A 15,595-nucleotide genomic window follows, 5' to 3' on the forward strand; every position below is an offset into this window, starting at 1 on the left:
ATGCTCCAATTTGTTCACAAGCTAACGCTAACCTTCTCTGTCTGCTGCGTGTACTGTAAAAATTAAACTATTTATTTTAATTTTAAAAAAGTTAGTGCCTGGGCTGGATTAAAATTTGAAATGTGAAAAGACAAGTTGAGGTAACGTAATGATTCAAAGCACATAAACATTCCAGTGAAATAAACTTGATATTAATTCAGTAATACCTGAGAAAGATGTTCAGTACATTTAAGATATTAAGATGAATTAACAAATCTTCAGTTACACACTTTGTTAAGTTAGAAGACTTCTGATCTGAACTGTTCTTTAAGTAAATAGAAACTTTAAATTTAATTGACTGTAACTACAGTTTTAGAGGTTCTTCCTGAAAAATAACTGTGAACAGTGAACCAAAACAAAGAGCTAAAAGATGCCAAAATGCTCCACAGAGCTGAGAGGAACTGCAGTCAGGAGATGTTGTTTATTCCTGAGCAAACCAAATCATGTTAAAAAATTGTTAATATAAAAATACTGCTTCAAACTCATTTTTCTCAACTTCGCTGCTTTTCTGTGTATTTTCTCTGCCTTTGTAGTATTGCAGTAAAATGAAGTGCAGATTGAATGTCACTGTTTGCTAAAATGAATGTTGCTTTCTTACGCATTAACTTTTTATTGTGTTGACTTATGCAGAACAAATTTCGACGCATTTTTTTGAAAGAAAGAAAAAAGGAATCTTGAAATGTGGGTCTGCCTCCGAATGTAAAAAAAAAAACAGCCCCCCAGTGGAAGAAATCCCTGCTGGCCTCCTCGTTCTCATTGCCTGTGGCAGGATGAATGAGTTAATATGTAGTCATTGTGCGAGCTGGATATACTCACACACGCTGCTCTGATATCCTACATCAATGGGCTATTGCAAGTTAATGACCAGCTCTGTGAAGGCCCATTTGCACGAAATATGGACGGTGTAAAAACGGGCTGGGAAAGCAGGTGCTGCTGCCATTGAGTAGCTCATAACCCGGCCATATGGTTGTGGAGAATCTCATTTGGCTGTGCACTCTCACAAAGGCTGACTCTAAAGAAACCCAAAGCCATTCCTCTGCTGTTGTGACGACTCTGGACCCTCTAATAACCGTTTTCTCCATCCGTCCCTTTTTGTTGCATCGATGAACAGTGTATGAATTTGCATAATCATCTATAGGTAAATGATAGCGTTGAGCTGCTCGGCCTCCGGACTTCATTTGAATGGAAATGATACCACTTTTTGGTATAAAAGGAAATCATTGAAGTGATAGAAAATGGATGAGAAATTGTGGATTAGGTGAATAGTCTTCGGCATAGATGGTATCTGTCTCCACCTCCTCCTCCTCCTCATTGCTGCGTCCTCTCCTGCCTGTACACCGAAACATGGATGATTGAGTGACAGCCACCCGCAGTCTAACATCCAAAAAAGTTTGGGAACAACATTTTTTATTTCTGGGAATTGTTTGGAGTCAAAGGAGCATAAGACAATAATAATTAACTGGTCGAAAAAGCCAAGTACCAACACAAAAAATCAAAGTGAACATACACACTGATTCTGCATGAAAATGAATGAGAACAAATAACTTCAGCAATAAATAATGACATAAAAAAACAACATATTGCTGGAAGAGAATGTTGTAAAAATGAGGCATGAAATTAAGCTACACAATAACAAAAAAGAAAAAAAAAACAAATGCAAAAAGACGAACAGACGAGAACATTGACGTCAGTTTTTTTTTTAAAAAAAAGGAAGAAAAAAAATAACACCTGTAAATCAGTAAGGTGCTAGCAATAGATCTCCAAATCCATCATAATCTGTCTTTATTCTCTTGTTCTGTTTTTTAAATTTCCAATAAAAAAATAAAGAACATGATGAAAGCAATTTCAGAATAAGAAGGAATCCCTAATACAAGATCTGAGGGAGGTGTTTTCTATTTGATTGACAGATTGCCATGGTCAAATATTCATGCGACTGAAGAGAAACACCATCCGGAGAGACTAGACGTCTAATCTAACATTTGCTCCCCGCCTAAACAAATGTTCTTGTGCACATCATTTTTTATCTCCAGGCGCTCCTGGCAAAGGAATAGAAATGATATTTTTGTCATGTTGCTACAGCGGTAAAATCAAATCAAATGGTCTGTCTATACAAGAAGAGGATTTAACAAAAACCAACAGAAACTGGAATTTTCTGTACAATATTGACCTGCAAAGCACAACGGCTATGATGTAATAAAATATGTAAACATATTTGCTGTTTTTGACACAGTCGTCTGTGACAACAGATAGAATCACACTTGTTCACACTGGAGTAAGTCTTTAGCCTGGATTTTTTTTCTTTTTCTTTTCTTTTTAAGTTTGTGATGATTAAATCTCTGCCAGACACAAATTATGATAATGCATTTTGCCACAGCATCTCAGGAAATGTAACAAAACCTGGACAAAAAAAAAGAAAGAAAAATGAAATGAGACGAAAGAAAAATGCCATCAGAGATTTAAAATTCAGAGAAATAACAATGTATTGTGCATTTTGCCTGATGGATCCACTCTTGCACGCTTGAACACCGTCTAGAATTTGGATGCCATGCATAGCAGTCCAATCCTTAGCTGAGACGTGAGGGAGGGAGAGAAAAATATTGAGATACATTACTGTATCACATCCTGCTGAGCGGTCACTGAGCACTGCCAAGTCAACCCTGACCCGACATCATCCTTCATCCTTCAAAAAAAAAGACCTAAATTCAATAAATAAATAAATAAATTACTTACTAACTGAATAAATAAAAAACAAACAAAAAAACATAGAAATAAAAAGACAGCTTTAAGTACACATATACTTTAGCTCGTATCGCATCCATGAAAGCTACATTTAATGAAACCGTTTGTAATGTGAAATCATGTTTTGACTTCCAACTTTCCCGACAATCATAGTTTCTTGAGGTCCCTCACTTACACAGATGCCAGCACCACGTCACATACACCTCACATGCATGCTCAGAATGGCCGAAATGACAGTGATCGTATTTTACAGGGTTACAATGGACAAGGTCATTAGAGCTCCAAGGATCACACACCTCTTGACAGTCACTTGGGGTCGTGTGGATGTTCGAGTGATGTTTTTCACACTGCCAAATGTCTCCAGCAGGGACTCCGTAAAAAGATCCACGCTGAGTCCCGGGTGAAGTTGTACTGCATTGTCTCTCGTAATGCTTACAATAGTAAGTGTGCTTCCATAAGCCAAAGTTCGTTTGTAAATGTTTCAGTGACTCAGTAAGTTTTGAGTTCTCAAGAGATTTTCTCCTTTTTAAATCACAGTTGCCAATATGGTACTGTCAAAATGTTCATAACTTTGTTCCAAACAGTTTTTTTCTATGTGTTGGGAAATGACTTTTGATTTCTATACATAATATTCCTTGTCCTTGTCTTTCGGTCTCTTGCTACTGGCACTACCTTTGGCGCTGCCACTGGGTGTTTTATCCTTCACCACAGCACCATTGGTTTGCGCCGAGTTGCTGATGTAGTTGCGCGTCTCGTCCACCTGGTAGGAACCCTCGTCCCTGTTCCTGTACTTGTACATGGCGTAGAGGAGGATGAGGATGCAGAGGGCAGCGGCTGAGACAATGCCCACCACCATGCCCGTGGTACTGCTGGATTCCCGGATCACCTCTGAGGCCCCCGGGGGCACCCGCCGCACCACGCCGGGCACTGTGGGCAAGGCGGCGGGCACCGTGCGCAGCATGGGCGAGGTGATGAAAGGGCCCCGTGGCTTGGTGCCGTCCAGATCGAAGGACGTGGGAAGGGGCAGCAGGACTATGTCCGGCTGCGGGGGTTTTACCTCGCGGTTGTTCATTTTCCCGGCGGGCAGCTTGGGTGGCGTGTCTGAAGGGACCGCCGCCGGCGGCGTGCCCCGGGGGTCGGGCAGAGGCGAGGTGGGTGTAGTCCTACCTGCCTCTGAGGCTTTGCTAGGCCTCAAGTCCTTGGCCTCCCACTTGGGCGCGAGGGCTTTGTAGCCACCTTCATAGGCCGATGTGGTCAAGATCTTATCTGTTACCAGGGAGAAGGTGGTGTAAAAATCTTCATCGTCAGTCGGGGGCAGGCTAGAGTCGAAAGCTTCGCCAGAGCCAAACCCCGAAATCACCATGCCATCATCATCATCATCATCACCATCATCACCACCATCACCATCATCACAATCATCGCTGCCTCGGTCCGACAAGCAAGGTACCCCCGCCTCAGTGGCCATGGCCAAGGATTCTTTGGTGGTCTCAATAATGGTGAGGACGGGGTGGAGGGTTGGGGGGAGGGGGATGAAGGGAGAACGGGTGGATACAGAAGGGATGTCTATGGGATCCTCGACTAGCACGGGGATGACTAGCTCCCCTCCTGGAAAGTGAAAGAGAGACAGAAACAGCAGTCAGCGGGCGGAAAGTCTTCCATCAGCACAGCAAGAAGCAGCCAAACACCAAAAGAATCGATAACCAAAGAACGTATAAAGCAAAGCTCAACATAGGGAGTAATGAACTGAAGATAAACAAAGAAAGAAAGAACAGAAGATACCGTACCAGTGCAAAAACAATGAAACTCAGAACCAAACAAGACCCAAACTGAAAGAAAACAACAGCCATAAATAAAGTATACATTGCATCAAAAGGCTTTGAGGGATGCACAAGGGTGAGCCACATTAAACTGACTCTGCATATTAACTCTCACTTATCCTTCATGTTTGTCAGGTCTACATTTACACAGGACTAGAAACAAGTCATGGTTATATGTCCTATGTGATACGTGCATATTCTTAATTTTTATGTTTGTTTATATAAGAAAGTGTGAATTATGTGTAATGCCACTCAAATTGTGGCCCTATATTTAGTTCTATTTGATAATGCTGCATATTTCTGCACATAAATGACTACTTCAGGCTTTTAAGAGGCTTGTTTCATTTATTTTCAAGTGTAAATCCTTTTCAGCCCTTTCACAAACTGAGCACCAAAAGATGCGCTCTGTGGATAAAAAGAAGCAGAGGGTATTAGCATTTGTTTGCAATTCAAGTGCAAGCCAGTGGGCCTGAAAGCAAGTTAACTAAGTCTGAAATGAGAAAGTGTTTGTAAGGTGTTTCATATAGCTGCTCATGGAGGTGCTTTTTAACCCCATTGACCTACACGGGCGAACAAATACTAACAACACCTGCATAATAACACTGAAAAACGAAAGAACTAAAAAAAGGGAAAGGGCAGTGTTTTTGGACCGTCCAAAAACATTATCCCCAGACTCTTAAAAACCTGATTGTCACTTTAGGTCTGTCAGAGGGTCACGCACTGACCTACAAAAGAAAACTGTACCAGCAAAAAGTCACCGCTCACAAGTCATAAAAACTGGAGGGAACTTTTCTTTCCTCAGCATTAGTGGGCTCCCCTATTTGCCCTAGCCTCTTGCCTTTTGAGCCCTACAGTTACCACAATGGCACAAAGTCACCGGGCAGTTCAACGACACCTGAATGTTTGCTGTGATTTGTACTTTTTGGTGAAAGAATCTCACTCATAACAGTTCATGTTCTCTACTGTGGAGAGTCATATACTCGAGTACTCATTGAGGACCCAGGTGCTTTAAAACATTTGCACTCATTATAATAAACCCATTTTGGAACACTTGATACGACATGCTTTATTGGTTAAACCTGTTGTTTGACAACTACAAAGAGTTTGAAACATTCAGATGTCTATTGAAGCTGCTTATCCTCTTGCCAAAGTGGCTTGTTTGTACATTGCAAAGGCTCACAAACAGGGCACTATAAAGAGATGCAAACCTTTTGGAACAATAAAGAAAAGAACACAACGTAAAAGAAAGAAAACCAAAAATAATAATTAAGGCATTGCAAAAAGAGTTCAGAGTTAGAGCAAACATTGTAAAAAAACATTCACAAAGTAAAGCCACAGATAGAGCTATCCAGAAAGGGATTAGTAAGAAGTAAGTAGAAAAAACAGGTAAAAAAACAAAGTCAGCTCGGAAAATCATAAAAGCCTACGAAAAAAAGAACAGTTTTCAAAGGAAGAAAGCATACCATCAGTTTTGTCAACTTACATCAACAAATTGCCCGCATGATTTTGGCAGGAAGAAAAAAAAAATTTACAAAAGAAAGTTGTGTAAGAATGCCTTTGGACAAGTTAGGTTAGTTTCTTTTTTAGCAATTTCTGATTAATTAGTATATATTTCTCTTTTTAGACAGGATGGTACAGGGAGGCAACAACACATACATCCACACATCATGACATGAAAAATAATCTTCACCATTCTGTTCAGGATATCTTTTTTTGTTCTTTTTTTTATAATCATTTAATTTTGTATAAAAAGAAAACTGTATATCTATAATTCTTGCTTTGATAGATAAGTCTCTCCATAAATATCTACAGCCTGATTAGATGACTCTTTTTCTCTTTTTTTTTCTTCTTTTTTTTTGCTCGACTTTAACTTCATCAGCAATGAATAAATGGATGACTGTACATATCTTAGAATCTCTACGTAAAGGGTTCGGGAGGAGGGAGTGTGAGACGGGAGGTGGGACCTATGAACATACTAGGAAGGAAATGACATAGATGGGGGTGAACGTGTACATCAGTTGCCATGTCCATGTAAAGGCGGCACGAAGCGGTCGGGCGGCATTAGAGCTTTTGGCTGTAAGGAAGGGATGGGGATATACAAACAATGAGCATATACATGCCCATCTACAAAAGAGAACAGCACTCTCAACACTGACAGTTTTACAAACCCTAAGCTGCAACTTCTTTGCCATGCACAAAAGTGATCGACTCATTCATTTGATTAAATCCAAATTTCAATCAGAAATATAGCTATTAAATCACAGGAAAATATTAGAGATCATCAGCATAGAAACAGTTTGGAACAGTTTTCACAGATAGTGGTGAGGGTCTACTTTGGAGGTGTCTTCTCTTTTTTCTCTATGAGGACATGAATTTTGAATTCCAATACAGCCTCGTTGATTTTGACAGCCAATCTTAAAAACCTTCTGTTGTTAATGAAAGAAATTCATAGAGAAAAGAGGAAGCTTCATTCTAATTAGGGAAAAAAAATCATCAAAACATTGGCAATAGTGATTCTTGGTAAATTAGCAGATAATCGGTTAAAATTTGAACATTTTCAGAAAAGAAACAGATACACATATATGTGTTTTAACATATATGTACAAAAAAGACAAAAAATAAAACAGATTAGCAAGCAAGAAAGAAAGGCAGTCAATTTCTCACACTATCAAAGATGAACAACCAGAAAGCACACACTGAGGCAGACAAAGAGAGGGGGGGACAGTTTATAGGCAAAGTGTCACCACCTTCGTTTAACTAATAATAAAGCCTTTATTATTAGTTACTTCGGTACATTTCTCTTGTTAGTATTTTAAAACACAGGACAGGGCGTGCAATCTGGATGTACGTCAGAGAAAGAGAGGTCAATCAGACATGGTTTTTATTTTGGATTTTAGTTCCACTGTAAGAAGTTGGGTTAATGCATGCTTCAGTAAGTTGCATTTAGGGAGAGTAATATACAATAACAATACAGCAAGCCATGGGACAGGTAGGGGAAGGGGCTTAAGGGGGGGGGATCAAAGGTCAGTAAAAGGTCACTACTGCCACCAAGGGCTGTGGGATATTTTCCTCAGGCAAAGAAATCATTCATCAGCAGTTAACAGGGGAAGAAGGTGCACCATGGGTGATATATAACCAACATTATATGGCACTTAGGCCCACTGCATTCACTAATTAATCAAGAGGGGGGAGTAGAGTGATAATTAATGAGCTACTTTTCTTATTAAATGTTTAGATGCTTTGTGTTATGTGCATAACCAACAGCCTTCGTTCGACAGATAAACACCATGTTGGGAAGGAGTTCCACAAGAGCGTGCAGGGTGGCGAGTTTATTCGTGCCTCTGGTGAGTTAAAGGAGATGTGAGAGGCACATTTGTCTTCAGATATCAGATTTTGGATCCTCATTAAGGAAAACTGGGTTTGCGAATTAGGCGTTATTGGGGAAATACGGCATCTGTCACACTGCGCTGACTGTGTGTTATTGACACTGACGTCTTGAAGGAGCAATATGTAACAACTGTGCGTCCTGAAATGAGTGAGTTGGAGCCGTAGACTGTATATTAATCCTTTTCAGTATACAGAGTTGTTTCCACCCACCCTCTCCTCCCCAGACTCCAGGCAGCTCAGGGAGGCTGCAGAAGTGCAGGACGAGCGTCCTACACTGCAAGTTGATCAGCTGTTTATAACTGTCGGTTGTCTGTCAATGTAAAGCTAATCCCATTATCCTGAAAACAAAAGCCCACTACTCTAAAAATACGCACTCTGGAGTTGGAGTTCAGTGACTGCCTGCCTTAATGGCCGCCAGACTCCATTAACAAGTTGCTCAATTTAACCGTTATAAACATCTACTGCTTCTAAAAGCAGCTCATATGCAGACACTTACTCCTTTTGCGAACATTTGGCACCAGTTTTAACTCTAATTAATGTGACACAGGCAAACAACACCTAAAAATGAGCATGTTTCCTTAATCGCTGATGACATATCACGGTCATTTTATGTTTTCGTACAGTAAATATAATACAAATTTCTCCTTTAAATGTGAGTTTCCAGAGAATGCACTAACGTCTGTCATGATACAGAGTGGCTGCCTGCTGTGTGTGATCTTCTCTTCAACTAATAGCTGCTGCTCATGTCGCATAGCTGGAATAATGTTCTAATAACAGAGCCAAACTCCTCGCTTGTTAAATAAACAATACCAGTGCAGGGTAAGTGATTTCATCCGAGGCTTTATTTATCCAACTCTGCCCTTGTTGTCTTGGCCTTGTTTGCATCCTTTCACTCCTTTCTTGGCTAACAGCTCTCAGCGACTGTTAGCTTTGCGCTATATCAACAAAACATTTGGACGGGAGGGGAAGCCGCTGCAGTTAAGGGTCTCCAGTAAAGTCAGTGCAGAGGACCTTGATGTTTTGGTAAACACTTTAATCCTGTGTAAGCTCTTGCACAAGCGTTGCACATCTTGCTGCATTTCTGAGGCAGACAAACACTGCGGTTTCTAATGGGTTTGCTTAACCAGACTGCGTTTGTTTTTCCGCACTCGTCAAGATGGATGGGGATTTTATTCTAAGCCTCTGCCTCCCTGGCAAATAATTCTCCACTCCACTAGACCTACAGCCAGTTACTCTGTTTTCTTTCTTTTAAAGCAAGAAGGAAGCCAGGACTTTAGATTAATAAGTGTTTCTTTGCGCCAGTGCCTACTGGCTAGCCTTTGCATCAATAAGAAAAAATGAACCACAAAGGCGAGAGCATGAAACAAACTACATTTTCTCATCATTCTGCTTTTCATCATTCCTGCCAAAAAGAGACTATCTGCTGCATGCCTCTGCCGGCTTTTGAAGAGGAATTAAGTAAATATAGTCACTTCTAAATGGCTGATTGACTGACTAGCTCAGCAGCTTGGAGGCTACAAATGCAGAAATCTCAGAGCAGCACTTTCTCCTCACTTCCCTCCATTTGCTCTCTCCTTTTCCCCTCTCTTCTCTCTCCTGGCCTGATCCCCGTGTCCATCCAGCGTTTGCTGAGGCTTCCGAATGGAGATGAATCCCAACGGTGTGTCAGGGATTTGACGACGTTACGCCATAAAAGCGGAAAGCCGGTGCACCAGCATGGATGAAGTGAGTCAATGGGATTTCGACGCTGCAAATTGTGGGTGAGTCAGTGGTTTGGGGCCCTGAAATCCCATTGTGGTGGCGTGCATTGTGCCCAGAGACCTGCTGTAGCAGATTCATTCACCTCTACCCACTACAGGTAGGGGAGCTGATTACCAGAGAGGCAGCAAAACACAGATTCTCAGTGTGGACACACCTAAGGGGACATGCCGGGGATTATACTGGTGCCCCGTGCAGGGGCTGAGATTTCTACAAACATGTACCTTAAAAAGCTTAGCACTTTATCCTGCCATTAAATTATCTTATCTTGCCTGTGCACACCCCTGCCAAGAGAGGTCTAATTTCTAGAGGTGGGAGATTTGAGTCACATTATTTGACTTAAGTCAGACTTAAGTTACAAAGACCTGCTTTACTAACACTGATAAAAGACTTTGACTTCGTATTCATGGCTTGAGAAAAGGGCTGGGTACCGAACTTCGAAGGTTTATGGTGCCGATTGAGTATTGAAAAATGACTTATTCGAATTTCTGAAATTTTATTTATATATATATTTACATCATCCAGTTCATTTTAGTCCAGCTATTCAAGTCAAGTAAAGTGTGCCTCCAGGTACTTGCAGGTCTTTGAACAGCTTTTTCCTTTAAAGTAATTGTACCAAAATGTCTCATTTTCTTTTTGTTAAAATGGATTTTATAAATCTTTATTTAAAAAAATAGCATTTAGGACCCTGTATCAAAGCAAAGGTATTGGTACCAGTACTGGTATTGAAAGTTCTTGAACGCTACCCAGTCCTACTTGAGGCTTGACTTAGACTTGAGACAGATGAGATATTATGGAGGAGGATTGTGCAAAAGTAATGACAATTAAATTTAGATTCAAGGACCGCGTTGTCGATGACAGCAGTGAGGAGAGAACAGTCTCATATGAGAAGCACCTTAAAAAGAGGTGATAATAGGCCAAGGGGAAATGCAATAATCCACTTGAAGGGAATTCAAGGCAAGAGACTTTAACATTGTGATGGAACATTTTTTGTCTCATACTTTTGTTTTCACTTTAGAGCTCATTAGAGCTGTAGAGCTATATTATTATTTCACAGGCCCACTCTCCATTGTTTTTCATTTGGGAAGCTTGTTATTGATTGCGACAAAATGTCAAATGTCAGAGTGATTTTTTAATCTTGAAAGTAAAACTGTTTATGAGGTTAAGACTTGAGACTTGCCTTTACTTACATCCACCTGCTAATTTATCACTGACGGACAGTTCATTTCCATCCTAGTATTTGAGGCGGATAGGTCCACTGTATGAGGATGCATGAACTGCCTGTGGCTGGAGGAGGAGCTCCCTACACCAGGGGGCATCCTGAAGCCACAGCGCATGGCAGATAGCTCTTAATCCGTCATCATGAGGCTGGGCGCAGTCTGGCGTATTAAATTGGCATCTCTAGCAGGCGTGGCGACTTGCCCCTGTCAGCCGGTCGATTTGCTGTACAGCCATTAGGCTGCACCTCTGCACTCGGCGGACATGTGTCAGCTGAATAACCTTTAAACTGATCTGAGGCCTGTGTTGAAGTGACAGCCGGCCCAATGGGGCTTGACGGAAGCCATAGCTGGCGCCACGAGAAAACGCAGTGATCCATCCCTATCATACTTCATTCTGTACCCTACATGTGTAGGATCTCTTCATATACAGCAGTGACAGAATCACACAGCATTACATCCATACTCCCAGCCTGACCACAGACTCTCCATTCTGCCCACCAAAGCCAATGAGATGAGGAGACGTCTATAAATAAGTTACATCTGTTTGATCTGTGCTCCACTTCATTAAAGCCTGATAGGGTAATGGCGCATACAGGACCGTTTACGGCCCTTTTATTAAACACACAATCTTTTTACGATCTATTTGACTGGCACATAGAGTGCAACAGTTAGGCTGTTTGCTGAGATTAGTGGGAGGCTGTCATCTCGAGAAAAATGACTGTGCTGGTTGTTTGTTTAAACAGATTGAAACAACCTACCTTAATGTTTATGCTCAGCAGCAGTGCAGGAAGAAGTTTACCATTCTTGTAGTGCAGTAAAAAATAAGCGTGAGGAGGATGGCGTGATGGATGGATGCACAAAGCATACGCCCATCAACAGAAGTTTATGTCCCACCTCCTACCAACAGTCAATGCTGATTTCTTTTAACAATGATGACACTCTTCACCTATGCGTAAATCTGATTTTTTTAGCCATTTCGGGGGCAGTGCAACAAGCTGTGAACACAACACTGTCATGTTATTATCTCATAAAGCTGATATGATGAATGTGTTAGCAGACTGTTGCTTATACAACAACAAAGCAACATTAGTATTAATTTAGAGTCATGTTTTCTGGCCACTAGATGAATGTTAATTCACTATTCACTCTCCTTTTAGCTAGGTTGCGGGCTCCATCAGTTCTGAGAGAAACATCATCTTTAGTTGCTAAATGCCTCACTATGGTCACTGGCTAGTCACTAACTTCATCTGTTAGTTAACTTTTTTTTTTTTTTTAACTCAAAAGAGCTCCCTACTGCAGACAACACTGATGAGAGTGGTGAGAGTGAACCAAAACAGTAAACTTGCTGTAACAGAGGATGAAATGCTCCATACAGCTGAGAGGAACTGTCAGGAGGTGGGTGATAATTCTCTGTGGGTCTGTCACTTCAATACAGTCTCACAGCAGTTCATGAAATAGTTCCAACAATAAATCTATTAGATTAGTGTACATGGATGTGAATCATCCTTTTTTTTCCATGCCACTAAACATGAGTTTCAAGGTAATGCATTATCCACTTTCAAAATAAAAGTCTAAGTACCAAATCTACTTGATTAGGTTTAGGAAAAGATTGGTTTCACACAGGAACTGAACCCTGGTCTCCTGCGGGAGAATCCTAAGTTAGTTTGACCCATCTCTAAATTGCCCGTAGGTGTGAATGTGAGTGTGACTGGTTGTCTGTCTCTATGTGTCAGCCCTGTGATGAACTGGCGACTTGTCCAACCCCACTTCTCGCCCAGTGTCAGCTGGGATAGGCTCCAGCCCCCTGCGACCCTTCAGGAATAAGCGGTTACAGAAAATGAATGAATGAATGTGTCTGACCCATCCATCCACCCTGGCCTCCTCCTTATGTGGACTTTCTAACTCTTTATACCACGCTCATCATTTTTACTTCGAAAGTGCTTAATTCCACAAAAAAATATTGACCATTTGTGTTCATGTACACAAATCTATAGACATCATTTCATGACTGTTTCACCAACTGCCATGATAGTTGTCTGGTCACTTTGAGCGACTCCTTTCAAATTGCATTCTGCCATCTGACCCATCATTATTATGAAATTATAGATTAAAGCAGCTTTAACTAAGTGACTTTAGTTGCCTTAACTTAGCTTCTCAAACCTTAAAAGAGAAATATTGAGACCCTAGTGTTCAAAAATGAGTACTGTAGTCCAAATAGCAAGCTGGAGCTATAGGCAGTAAAATAAATATCCTATATGGTCTATGATTAAAGCAAGCTCTGACCCTTCATCCAAGGACTCAACGCTCAGGCAGGTTGACTGCAGCACAGACATGTCCTACACTGTAAGCTGATCAGCTGTTTGTAACTGTTGATATCTTGAAAACCAAAACCCACTGCTCTGAAAATATAAACCCTGGAGCTAAAGTTCAGTGACTGCCTGACTGCTTCAATATATTGTTCAATTTTACCACCATAAACATCTACTCCTTCTAAAAGATTATTAGCAATTTCTTCCGACTCATAAACAGACACTAATTAATTCGGCGAAATTCTGCGTTAATTTTGATTCTAATAAACATGAAAACAAACAAACATGTTCCTGACCGGATTGGCAATATCAAAGGAGAACATCCTGGCTGTAGTGTTATTGTCGGAGATGCCAGTATTTTAACTTACCATGTTTATTTAATCTCTGATGACATATCATAATTATATATTACATATTTCTCCTTTTAACATAAAAGACGCAAGTAAAAAAAAATGTCCTCATGGGTCATTTAGAAGGCATTTACTGACAGCCTTATATGTCATTTAGGAATGAGCACTTGTTTGTATATATTACTGGCACGGGCACAGTGGAGCCACTGAAATATAACTTTCTCCTGGAAGAAATCCTGTGGCAGGGAAAAACAACAGGTATAAGTAATTACAATAATGATGGCTCCATTCAATTTATATGCCCCTGGGCCTTGGTACTCGACATACTGTCACCCTGACACGGCCACAAGAGTAAAGAGAGCAAAGCCATCATGAATGTTATTAGTAACACCTGTACTTTTTCTGCTATGACAGGTCAAAATGTCTGCTGTGGCAAGGCTCATTCAGCATTGGTTAGACTGTGCTCTGACTCTAGTTTTGTTTTCTTCTGGTCTTGCTGATGTTACTTCTTATAGGGTTTAAAGCAACTTTTAGGCACTGTATGTACAAATCAGACACTGATTCATACTTGTGGATTTGTGAAAATCATTTGCATCAATTACTAAAATATAATTACATATTAATCAGAAAAGTGCTCTGATTACACGGTAATCACAAGCTGCAACAATCTGTTAATCACTGTGAAATTAAATCAGAAATTGACTTGCTATTTGCCGTTCTCTAAACTGAGCATCACATATTTTGCATTAGTGATTTTCCAGGTAGCAGCGGGTAAATTCCTGCATGTAGTAATACTTTTACTGTCATTTTGACTAATAGTTATGCAAATGTGCGCAAGTTCTTATTAAGAGGATTGTGAAGAATCGTGCTGCACACTCCTTGTTTGCTCTCTTGTGGAACTCACGTGGGATCAAGGGAGAAGGTAAGGTTTAACAGTTTTATTAAACACACAGACAACACGACCACGAGACGACCACACACAGCAGACAAGACTGGCTGTTTGGCAGACACAAGACGGAGCACTGACAGAGACAGCAGGCACAAGCACAAACACAAGACGCCTCCGAGGGAGGAGCTGCCACGGGGAACAGCGGCGGCGCGGGACCGCCGCTGTAGCCTCCAAAACACACACACTGACATGTAGTAGAAGCCAGCTGGGGGTTAGCCTGAGACTTATGGGTGGAGAAGAAGCAGCACACAAAATGGATGCCAATCATATCCATGCAGAAGCGGAGGGGGAGTTTGGGGGGAGAGGAATATTTGTTAGTCTATAGAGCTGCGGTACAGTCCAGTACAGTGTGCATGCCACGAATGCCTTCTACTTGGAGCAACAGATAGAATAGAAAAACAGATATACTTTGTGGCAATAAAAGTCTTTTTATGCCATCTGCATTCAAACAGACATGTATATGCAGAAAGGCTAAAAGAAAGAAGGTGGGTGAGTCGGGGATGGAGGGGGTAGGGGTGGGGGTTAACGCTCAGGAGAGGAGACAGGGGAGTCATTCTTTCACACACAACTTTCTTGAGACAGAATGGGGTTGCCTGCACAAGGCCAAAAAAAGGATGATGGCAAGAAAAGATTTTGTTGCCGTTCATTTCCCTATGTTGTATCGAAAATGGTTGGGGAGGATGTTTCTTTAGAAGCCATATGGCACAAAAAATAAACACAAAACTTGATGAGGAGGAGAACTTTGAAATTTTCCAACCACCAAAAGTTCATGCGGCACAAGATGAGGCAAAAACGGGAGGAGTGGCTTTATCCTTGCTTGGAGGATGGACGACGGATGATGAGGAGGACACCAAAGAAAAAAAAACAAAAAACACAACAAAACAAGAAAATAATAAAAAAAACCCACTCAGCCCACCCCGGCCCCCAAAATGAAACTAAAACAAAAAAAAAGCTCAAATCCAAAGCAACCCAGCAGCTGGGTCCAAATCGATACAGAAGAGAGATGTTCATATGTGCATCACAGGAG

General features: G+C 41.1%; 1 protein-coding gene across 8 annotated transcripts in view; it reads right to left on the reverse strand.

The window, feature by feature from the left end:
* Positions 1–1,429: 1,429 nt before the first annotated feature.
* Positions 1,430–15,595, reverse strand: part of nrxn3b (neurexin 3b) — a 420,898-nt gene continuing 406,732 nt past the window's right edge. For 5 of the 8 annotated variants that reach the window (XM_084737531.1, XM_084737529.1, XM_084737530.1 and 2 more), the window contains one exon: positions 1,430–4,383. In XM_084737531.1, coding sequence (XP_084593657.1) covers positions 3,398–4,383 — 986 coding nt within the window. In that variant the 3' untranslated portion in view covers positions 1,430–3,397. Of the gene's footprint in view, positions 4,384–6,078; positions 6,670–15,595 lie in introns of all 8 variants that reach the window. The other 3 variants (XR_014771924.1, XR_014771923.1, XM_084737533.1) reach the window with 2 other exon arrangements.

The sequence above is a fragment of the Lutjanus erythropterus genome, chromosome 15, assembly GCF_056507025.1.
Source record: "Lutjanus erythropterus isolate fLutEry1 chromosome 15, fLutEry1.hap2, whole genome shotgun sequence".
Taxonomy (NCBI): Eukaryota; Metazoa; Chordata; class Actinopteri; order Lutjaniformes; family Lutjanidae; genus Lutjanus; species Lutjanus erythropterus.